Source organism: Orbicella faveolata, unplaced genomic scaffold (genome assembly GCF_042242905.1).
Source record: "Orbicella faveolata isolate gen_17 unplaced genomic scaffold, um_ofav_v1 contig_12, whole genome shotgun sequence".
NCBI lineage: Eukaryota > Metazoa > Cnidaria > Anthozoa > Scleractinia > Merulinidae > Orbicella > Orbicella faveolata.
In genome coordinates, this window is record NW_028301539.1 from 18,791,161 (window position 1) to 18,801,665 (window position 10,505).

Consider the following 10,505-nt stretch of genomic DNA (forward strand, 5'->3'; position numbering starts at 1 on the left):
ATTCTGGAGTGCCCACTGCGTAATCAGTCATTAAACAGGTTATGATGTTGTGAAAACAAGTGACATTTATTGATAATTTACGACATCAAAACGTCCTATAGGAAAGACCTGCTTCTCATACGCATATCCGCAAAGAAGCAGACAATGGTGCTTAACAAGTAACGCAGCGAGGGAGGGAGGGGGGGATGATATGGGATACGGGGGATGCAGCGCGATTAACCCGTCACCTCCCCGTTAAAAGTATTTGAGTCACACCCAATCCTTTCCACCAATCCCATGGCCGCGACTAGCGGGGATTCACTCATTTCACTGGGTTCTAATGGCGGACTTTCGTGTTGGCTTCCGCCGTTCTCTACAGTGTTTCGTTCTTTAATATCCTTCCCAAGGTTCGAGTCAGTCGCTAGCAACTGGCTGATAGAAAACGCGGAGGGGACGCTGGCCGCGGGTTTCGAAGGGACAGTAGTTACAACAGCGCTAAGCAGTATCCTTTCTTCGCTTTCTTTCCTCTCTTCGCTTTGCGCAACGGGGGATGTCCTGTCGCCTGGCGCGCATTCAACACCAGCGGTCCAATCATCTGCCTGCGATGGCTGTGTTTGCGCTTGCGCATGCTCGCCTCGGTCCTCTGACTTGACGCTGACCGGCGAGTTTTGCTGGCGGCGCATTTCAGAGAGCAACCTCTCTGTGGTCTCTAATTTTTCTTGGTAAAGCTGCGCGTTTTCCTGTGATTGAGTCAATTGCTGTTTGCAGTCTTTCAGTTGATGCTGAAGAGTTAAGATGGTCGACTGCATACCTTCTACTTCCTCGTCCAGCTGAATAACGAAGTCGTTCAACTCTGAAACGGGACAACCAGATTATTATGAAAATCCTTATCACAAGTGGATACAAAGTTTGCTAAAAAGTACTTACAGAGTGAGACCCAGTTAGTTAAAATTATTAGGGCTTGGAGTAATGCCAGATTCTCTGAATGAGATCTCGCAGATTATCCCAACCAGTTTGACATGTTTCCAGAACAACTGTCCGGTCCTCTTCATTATTTTACCTCAGTTAAAATATCAACCCTCTTGAAGCAGCCTTACATGTACTGTTAAGAGTTTTGAGAGTTTTCAGCAGTGGGATGCAAATGCTAAACGTTTGAAAAAGATGATCCCTCGCGAGACACTAAATAAAGAAAGCAGTTGTACACCATGATCACAACAAAAGTGCCTTTAAATCTGAAACGAAGACTGCATACTTATTTACTCCCACCCACTCGGGTCACCCTACAGATAAACGGCAACACACAGTCAATGCCTAACTTCTGGTTGTACGTACCGTCCTGACTGCCTTTCAGCTCGTCACTGTATTTTTTCTGAAGAGCAAGTTCAGCCTCCAGCTGCGCTACTCGTCCTTGAGATAACTGACGACCGAGCTCTTGATTCTCCTGAATCAACATGCGGCACTTAGCCATCAGTTTCTTCCCAGTAACACTGTAACAAAAGACGACGCAAATTAAAACGATTGTTTTTTTCACTTTCTACAGTGCACTGCAGTCAGGGGAACAAGTGCTGTTTTCGGCAAATCTTCGCAGACGTTCGTTTGTATCCAAAGACATTCCGATTCGTATTGTCTAATCAGAAATGAAACGAGCACTTCCGAAGTTGTTGTCAGCGGAACGTCAGTAAGACGTGTCAAGTTGCTAAGAAACGACACAACCAAAAAAAGTGTGCTCAATCAGTTCTTGTAAACGGTATTCCAAGCGAAACAAGCGGTTGTTCCCCCGACTGCAAAGGTAAGCCACTGTTCTTCAATGCATAAAGTAAGGCAACCGAGAGTCAGGTACCATCGGACACACGAATAAGATCTTATGGGTCAAGCAAGGCTGCTTCTTGCTCAGTTTACTTTCATTCTTTGTTGGGTCTTTGCTACTAAAAGCTGATTTCTGGAAACTTTCTATCACCTGTCAGGAGTAAACTTCCAAGCGCTGAGATCATTCTGTGCTTGTTCCAGTTTCTCTTTTTCAGAGTCCAAGTCCGTTTTCATTCGTTGAAACAACAAATTTACCGCAGGATCCAGTAACGTTGAGCGCAGCTGTATCGAGGATGGGTTTTGAGCTTGTTTTAAATCGTGGATTTGAGTCTGTGGACGACAAAGAACAAACATTTGCCTCGCTGTCCACCTTCGTTGTACTGGTGTGGAAACTACGTATACAACTATCCACTGACCAACATCAAATTTCTCCTTTCTATATCAATACATTTTCTTAATATTAAGCGGGGGAATTTAGTTTTTAAACTTATACTACAGTAATCCTTGATTCTCATTTCCTAGCTGACTGATTTTGTTGTGACTTGGTATGGAGAATTTGTACATTGATCACCGCCAATAAAACTCGCACATATACCTTTCACAGATGATTTTGAAACAAACACGCAGCAAAACAAGACTTAACCAAAGCTTGAATGCCCGAGGGCATTTAGAGCAATAGCAATAGCTAAAAATGTCAAACATAGTAAATGCAAGATACAATGTTTTACTGGTTGCTATACATTTCGTTGATGATTTCCTATCTTCTCATCGTTTGTTTTCTTGTCGATGTATTAGTAATGTAAGGAGAAATCTGGTTTAGATGATAATTTGGCTCATACTGCTTCTCATGGATGAGCAACACTACCCCAGTGTGGAGGGGATCCCATTTTTGAAGTGACAAGGTGAGTCTTACATTTCATGCCGGTTTGGTAGCCACTGAACCACCATGGCGTTAGTACAAAAAATTATTCAAGTACCTTTAACTTATTAGGTTGAGAAAAATATTTTGGTGAGGTCACACCCCAAGAAACAGATTACCGACAGATTGCCAACAGTTCGTGGACTATTGTCACCACTTTTGTCTGAAACATAACAAAAATTGTTGGCAGTTTGCCACCCAACAGTCGGCCAACAAGCAGGCAACCGAGGACCAACAGTCGGCTGACAAACAGCCAACACTTGGCTGACAGAAGACAGACAAGATCTTATGGAAATTGTTGTTCACTTTTACCATTTTTAATGCTGTTTAAATTTGTGTACACATTGTCTGTTAAAGAATGGTACATTTCAAGGGTGAAATCAGTTTGACCACACAACAGAAAAAGATTTTCATATCTTCTATTAATTATTTTCTGACAATCACCACTGTCACTTTAAGATGGGGTACCCCCAGTAAGCCTCCAAGGCACCCTGCTCTACATTACCTGAGTGAATGTGAACAAGTACTCTTTTGTTCTAATAAAAGGTTACTATATGTACTTTTGGGCAAAAATAATTATTAATTATTATTATTATGCTCAAAAAATAATAATCCTACTGATAGATTACGTTAGATCACATTTCTTTGTTTCATTCGTGAGGGACTTTGGCTAGAATGACCTTAAACATCACAACAATAATTAGTTACTTATATTACACACCCACTGTGTCTATGCTACCAACTTGAAAATATCAGGCATGTGAAAAGGAACAGACTTTGTAGGGATTTTTGATCTGTTATAAAAACAGGGCAAACCTTCACAACCAAAACAAATCACTGTAAATTGTAAATGAAGTTTTCACTACTAACAAATTACAATCAAATGTTACTTTGTGAAATGCCTGATTACTATTGCTACAACATGTAAATTTTACAGGTTACAGCTTCTACCGGTCTTAAAGCAGTCAAATTAGCAAATATACACGGTTTGTTTGGAAATACACAAATGAACAAGAATGCCGTCAGATGTGGAGATGTGTGTTCACCAGGGGAAACAGAAAAAAACTGACACACCAGTAAAAAGATGAAAGACACGAGGAAAGCATTGACCCTAACTTCACGGGTCAAAGATTTTCCTCCATAAGTTTCTACATGTAGTTAGTGAATACATGTACCTACATGTACCTACATGTACAAATATCTCAAATGACGTACAGTATTCTACCTGAGCATGAAAAAAATTGTCACTTAATTATGACTTTCAGGGTTCATGCTATATTTCTGTCTTCAGACAGAAATATAACGTGATGCACTTCTTGTTTAATAAAAACAAATGAATAAAAATGGCACTTTCCTCTTATTGCCTCAACTGAACCATGTGTATGTCACTTTAATTCTAATCAGTGTTCACAGAGCTACTCCCACAAAGGGACATCTTAGTGGTGTAATCAGACACTTGTAAAATCCTGGGGTTTTTTTTTTGGACTGTGATACAAGCATTGTTTTACAAAAGATTTTCCAATAATAGAAATATGACCACTATTAAACTCTTTTTTTTGTTTTCGTAATGCACATGGTAGCTACATGTAAGTAAAGAACTACTTGTACCTGAAAAGGCATGGAATGTTTTTCAAGAGTGAATTATTCAGTTCTGTAGATATCTAGCAAACATCACAAGAACATGCAAGTCTCCATGAAAGTTCCAGGACAGTTCTATACTGCTGTCTGGTTGCTAGGGAACAAGATATGGCATTTGCCTGTTACTGCAGAAGCAAGTGTCCCTCCCTTGTACCGCTTGTCCCCAGACAGACACTTGGCTGTGTGTCAAAGCAGTGTCTCTGTTCAGTGTGGCATTAATTACAAGGCACACATTTTGTAGTTGTACAGTACATTATGAATGACGCCTTGTTTTCTGTAGTCCTCACCAGTAGGTCTTGCATTTCTTGTTCCTTTGTAGCAAGCCTCATCACCAACACATTCTCGCGCCTTGTGGATTCTTGCTGTTGTTGTTTCAGCTTCTCTCCAGTCTCCACGAGTCCTGCTAATTCTTCTTTGATTGAGATAAGAAACAAAATATTCATGCTAAAGATTTTCACTGTGCCATACTCAGAAGGGATTACATCTTCTCAAACTCATTAAAAATTCATCAAGTTACAACAAAGAAAATCACAACTGCGTGAAGGTTTGGATACCTGATCTTAATTAGCATAGATTTTGAAAATTTTACTTCTCCGTTTACTCCTTTGCTTTTGTTTTGATTGAGAAGATATACCAAACAATTGACACAGTGTTTCATCAGCTATCCAAATACTCCGTTGCACATCATAATTTCAACTCTCTTCTTGGAGTTTGGATATCCTGATAAAAAACTCTCTTTCTCGTGTTTGATATATTACATGAGTGACACATCTTAATTAAGTTATGAACATTACAAAACTGCATTGAACCAGGGGTCCCATGAACCTTTTAGTGCAATATGCATAGTTATTATATACATGTAATAACTGGTTGACCTGGAATGTTTTCTCTAGAAAACCTATTTAAGGACCTGATTACATGGCAAGTTTCAGCCCGGGCTGAAATATTAGCCTTGGCGCCAAGTATGAAATTGTGTGCGAAAAGTCTCAGGAGAGTCAAAATGGTGCCAAGAACACAAATCGTGAAAATAGGCACATTGCTTCTCTTGTAGTTGACCTTTTGTTGGCACTCAATTTTAAACTTTTTGGGATAGTAATACCCTACAATGGTGATGATGGAACTGAAACGAAACTGTCTTTGGCTACATATCTCTCAGCCAGAAATATGTACTTGCATAGAAAGAAAATATGCCCTCAAGCTTACCAAGCTTGAAAATCCTAGCCCGGTTTTTCAAACCGGGCTAGGATTTTCAGCCAGAGCTGAATTGCAGCCTCGACTGAATCCTTCTCCATGTAATCGCCAATTTCATTTCATGAGAATTTCTTTCAGAAACCGGGCTGAAATTTCAGCACAGCTAAGCAGGCTGAAATTCGCCATGTAATCAGGCCCTAAGTGTCAGAGTCACATTTGAATGTTTAGCAGTACTTTTATTGATGTGGTACTGATCGGCTTAAAGTATTTTACATATCTATGAAAAGTTTGAAATTTGAATTACTAAATTTGGACTCTAGAAGTTGTGAAAAGGTTACCAAAGAATCTAGTCTACATGGACGGAAGCATCATCTGCAATGATTCAGAAATCAGCTAACCGTTCATAGCGTTCATATTCTGAAAGCTGGTTTTGCATTCGTTGTAACACCCAGTTTACTCAAACTTTTAATGTAACAAGCAAGTATGAAATAGTGCTATACAATCATCTCTGTTAAAATAATGACTTTCAGTCTTGAATCAAAACCACCCCCAAAAACACATTTTTCACCATTAGTGTGGCTACATGTATATTGAATTTCCTTTGGTCAAAGCTCACAAATTTTCACCATACATGTACAGATAATAATTTTAACTACATAAAAAGTAGGGTTTGTACTGAAATGTCTTTTCCCGCTGGATAAAAACTGGTCAGATTGATTTCCCGGAAAAACAAGCTAGAACTAATTAAAGTGAAATCTTTATTACCAGTTGACCAAACTTTATGGAATTTCACCAAAGGAAGCGTTCACTGTCAGTTTTTGTGGTCATGTTGATGTCATAATAATTTGGAACCCTGATATTTGCCTTTGAGCGTGCACAAATAACTAAAGTTTTCATTCTTAGTAAGCTTGTGGTCTTAGAACTATAAGGAGGCACCTTAAATGTACCACAACAACTACTTACTATTTGCTTGCTCTCCATTTTGCTTCTTTTCCAGGTGATCAACATATTCATCCAACTGCTTTACCCTAAGGGAGGAATAAAACTATCAGCTGGAGCTAGTGAACATTATTTCCCCACTCAACTGCAGGATTTTATACCACATTGTAGAAAACACATTGCACAGCCAATCAGATTACAGGAAAGCCATTGTATACTCCACGGTATTACACCCAACCCTTCCATCATGCGCTGCATGCGTTTTGCATGATTGTGCTGGCCACTGTATTTTCTTTGGCATGGTATGAAATAGTTATGCAATGCTATCTCGTAGTGTACCATGGAATATCCCACTAGTCACTTGTATTTTCTTGGTACAATGTTTATATACACTGGCCTAAAGGCTTGTGTACAGACTGAGAAAATACATGGGATATTCAATGTCATACCACTCAAAAGTACTGAATATCTAGTATATATCCTTTATTGCCTGCTTTCAGTATTATGTGCATAGGCGACATCTTTTGACATGCTATGTAACCTGGCCTACATCAAAAATGTTCACACAACGAACTTCTTAACAGTAGAACTCAACTTTTAGTCATGAAAGATGTATTTGACATCAAACTAAGGCTAGGAGTATCAAGAAGTCATTCTGTGAGAGATAAATCGACTGTTTTGAGTGTTTACACCTTTTGAATACTAAATGTGGTAGAGACCTGATTCTCCTGGAAGTCATTATTGAGACCCGATCGACTACACACAAATCATTTAAATTATAAAAAGTAAAGTAAGTAATTATCATGAATTTATTTGTCATTTCTTCCACGAATAACCAGAAAAATTGCCAGTTTCACAGTTAAATGGTCTTTCAGCGATTTTAATAGCCTGTCAAAAGATGGTCGAAAGATGTTGCCCATGCACGTAACACTGAAATCGGGTGTAAATCAGAATTATATTTCCAGACACAAAAGCTTACAAGAAACCTATCTCTCTCTGTAAGGAAGGAAAAAAATGGACCTTCTCTAGGTTGTGTTCTAGAGCATCGGAATTTTTTTGGTTGCAGCCTAATAGCAATTTTCAGTGACAATTTGCAATTTGGTCTTGGTTGTACCTCCCCACACCTAATACACCTGAGTACCCCTGATCTCTTGGTAGACATCAGGCCCCAGTTGTTCAAAGGAAAAACAGTGTCTGAGAAGTTTTTATTTCCAAACATTTTCTTCAAGAGTGATTTTTCCACAGTCACTCCATATTTTTCTAATCCTACTGTGCAGCTCAGATATATGCAAACTATGCATACGCCTATTATGAGCGTATTTTGCGTATACACGTATGTCACTACACGCTCATATGCACATATCTACACGCATATATGTCTCTTTGTTATGCATTCCCATAAGTTTCTTTATGTGAAGCATTGTTAGTCAAACAAGGGACATTATATTTCTGGGAATGAAAAAAACTTTAAAGCGAGATTTGCATATTGTTAAAACGTCTTCCTGATCAATGAAAGCTATCATATTTCAAGTTTTTGATCACTTCGCAAATTCACCAACAAACTACTGTTTATCAAAACTTGCTTGATACTAAGCTTACAAAAATGGGAAGAAAATTGCACCAGTCACTTCAACTCTCGATTTTAACACGTGAATTTTATGTTTTTACAAGTAAAGTTCTGTGTTTCGGCACACGTCGGCAAGTCGTTTGCGAAGTGTTTATTGTCTGAACAGTTCTGAAGATCCTTGTTGAAAAAATGATATCTCTGGTTTTACTTGACACAGAAACGTTCATTCAAACGGTAAAATGCTCTTTCATCAACCAAAGGATTGTTTATCAAAGTTTCTATGGCGCGCTGCTCACGTTTAGCTATTTTTTCTTCAAGGAAAAGTTCTGTGTTTAGGCATGCATCGGCAAGTCGCTTGCGAGTAGGCTTTTTACATTATGCTGGCATTTTTTCAAGCATTTTAGTGAGGCAAAAGCATTAAGCATTATTCGAGCATTTTAGTGGCATTTTCCTGCAAAATTACTATTACTTTTTCCCACAGAAAATAGACATAAAAACTATTTTTTTACCAGAAAATGAAGACTTAACTAAGCCTCTTCACTTAAGTATCACTGAAAGGGGACAAAGGATTCACAGAACAACAGGTCATTTAGAAAATTATCTTTGGTGTATTAAAACTATTACATACGTTGTTGTTAACTTGTTATACTAAGTATACGTTTTTGTAAAGCACTCTGAACTGTTAATTGTGTTGAAACATTAAAATTATTAAAAATCAATAACCGTATGTATAAGCATTAACCGAGCATTTTAGCAACAACAATGACCTGTTAAGAACAGAAAAAAACAATAGGTTAGCTCATACATACTAATCAGGCATACGCGTATATACTGTATATGCATATGTGCGTATTGGGCTGATGCGAATTACGCGTATATTTTGGTTCGGATATATCTGAGCTGCACTGTATTTCGACAACGTTGTGTAACTTTTTAATGAAATTGAATATGGCAAATTGCAGACACACCATTTTTTAGTGCTTTGGGTCCGAAAACTGAGTAACAAATTAAATAAGCAATAAAACAAAATTTGCTACGACTTGTGGCTTTCAAAAGGTGATTCCGACGCTCATGTTTAGAGGTCGTAAAAAATTTAGCAATTCATCTTATTTCAAAATTCTTGGCATAGTTTGATAGCCAGCTCTAAAAGCTTTAATTTGATATTGGGGTTTAGGTATCTATAATTTAAACAGGACCTACTCCATCGCCTGGATGTAAGACACCTCATAGTGATGCTATAGCTGTGCAGATATCTGGAAAGTGTCTGTGATTGGTCATTGTTTGGCTTATGCAAATAGAAACTATTCCTGAAGAGGTATACAGTAACCTTAAAACTGTCTAATAATGTACATTTTAACTTTTCCCTTGTGTTTAGACTGGGCCAATGGCTTTCCATTTTGATAAACAAAAATACAGCATGATTTATAAAACACCACCACCACTGCTTTGTATGTAAACTTAGTAAGATTCCCCATGTTATACAATGTAAGTCTGTCTTATGCATTACTTTCACGGCCAAGATGTAACTTTCGCGGCTTAGCTCTCACCATTTTTTTTTTCGTTCCTTTTACTAAATAAATAGCTAATGAATTTGGAAGTCACCGATTTTCTCGCCGCAAATTATGAACATAACTTGACGTCAAACTCTAAAATTTAAAATTATAAAGAAGTCCAGATTGCTTCTCCAGTATCATTTGCGACCGTTATCAGTTGTAAATTCACCAGCCTGATCTATATCTGCAATACGTGTATCAATCATAGCCTTTCTAAACTACGTTCGTGACTGAAATAAAAGTAAAGCTATAAAGAAAGGCTCAAGGATCGGTTAATTAAAGGAACTAATTGTAAGTGAAAGCGTGGTAAAGTTCCGCGTAAGAGCAAAACTGATCAATCTTAGCTGTCATGAAGATACTAACCTTTCCACAATGTCCTCCTTCGACAAGTCCGTCAGATCTTGCGATTGAAGTCGTACCTGGAAAACAAATTTCTTTAAAACTTTTTTGCATACAATCCACCCCAAAATTAATTCGGAAACTCCTGCGCAGATTGTAAAAAGAATCGAAAGACGGAAGGCGTGCTTACTCGCTTTGGTGCAGCCTGTGTGGCGTCCACTTCTTCTTCGATTTTTCTCTTGCTCCCTGCAACAAATGCAGAAATAAATAAGCTCAACATATGCAGGAAGGTTTAAGCGTGATTCTGACCATTACCTTCTTCATTTTCCGCCATAATTAGTATGAAAATTCAGCTAGTTTAGAGTCGAAATTCGCCTGTCATGTCATGACAAAAATCGCCATATGCAACTGCATTACTTCCTGCAAGGCAAGATGGGAAACACATGACAAGAAATCACTTCCCGGGGTCCGGTAAGTAAATCAAATACAGCAATTCAGTTAATTTTTCTTTTGAAAGTCAGACAATTAAAAGCACTAGTGCGTATTATTTGATTTTCTGCTTGAAGTTTTTTTT

At 38.3% G+C, this 10,505-nt stretch overlaps 1 protein-coding gene across 2 annotated transcripts; it reads right to left on the reverse strand.

The window, feature by feature from the left end:
- Positions 1-47: 47 nt before the first annotated feature.
- LOC110059663 (pre-mRNA-splicing regulator WTAP-like) lies at positions 48-10,374 on the reverse strand. Of its 2 annotated transcripts, none has more exons than XM_089282677.1 (8): positions 10,247-10,374; positions 10,122-10,177; positions 9,956-10,011; positions 6,497-6,561; positions 4,630-4,751; positions 1,937-2,115; positions 1,312-1,466; positions 48-832 (listed from the first exon to the last, which is right to left on the reverse strand). In XM_089282677.1, exons 1-8 carry the CDS (start codon positions 10,263-10,265, stop codon positions 216-218), a joined length of 1,269 nt encoding a protein of 422 aa, XP_089138803.1. In that variant the 5' UTR covers positions 10,266-10,374; the 3' UTR covers positions 48-215. The 2 variants fall into 2 exon arrangements, with proteins under 2 accessions (XP_089138803.1, XP_089138802.1); XM_089282676.1 differs by having other exon boundaries at positions 4,630-4,754.
- Between the last annotated feature and the right edge of the window lie 131 nt (positions 10,375-10,505).

Bases quoted from the DNA above. Each gene is read 5' to 3' on its own strand.
- LOC110059663 (XM_089282676.1), bottom strand. The intron at 10,012-10,121 runs GTAAGCACGCCT...TTTGTTTTCCAG, and splicing joins CACAGGCTGCACCAAAGCGA to GTACGACTTCAATCGCAAGA. The intron at 833-1,311 runs GTACGTACAACC...GTCCCGTTTCAG, and splicing joins GCTGAAAGGCAGTCAGGACG to AGTTGAACGACTTCGTTATT.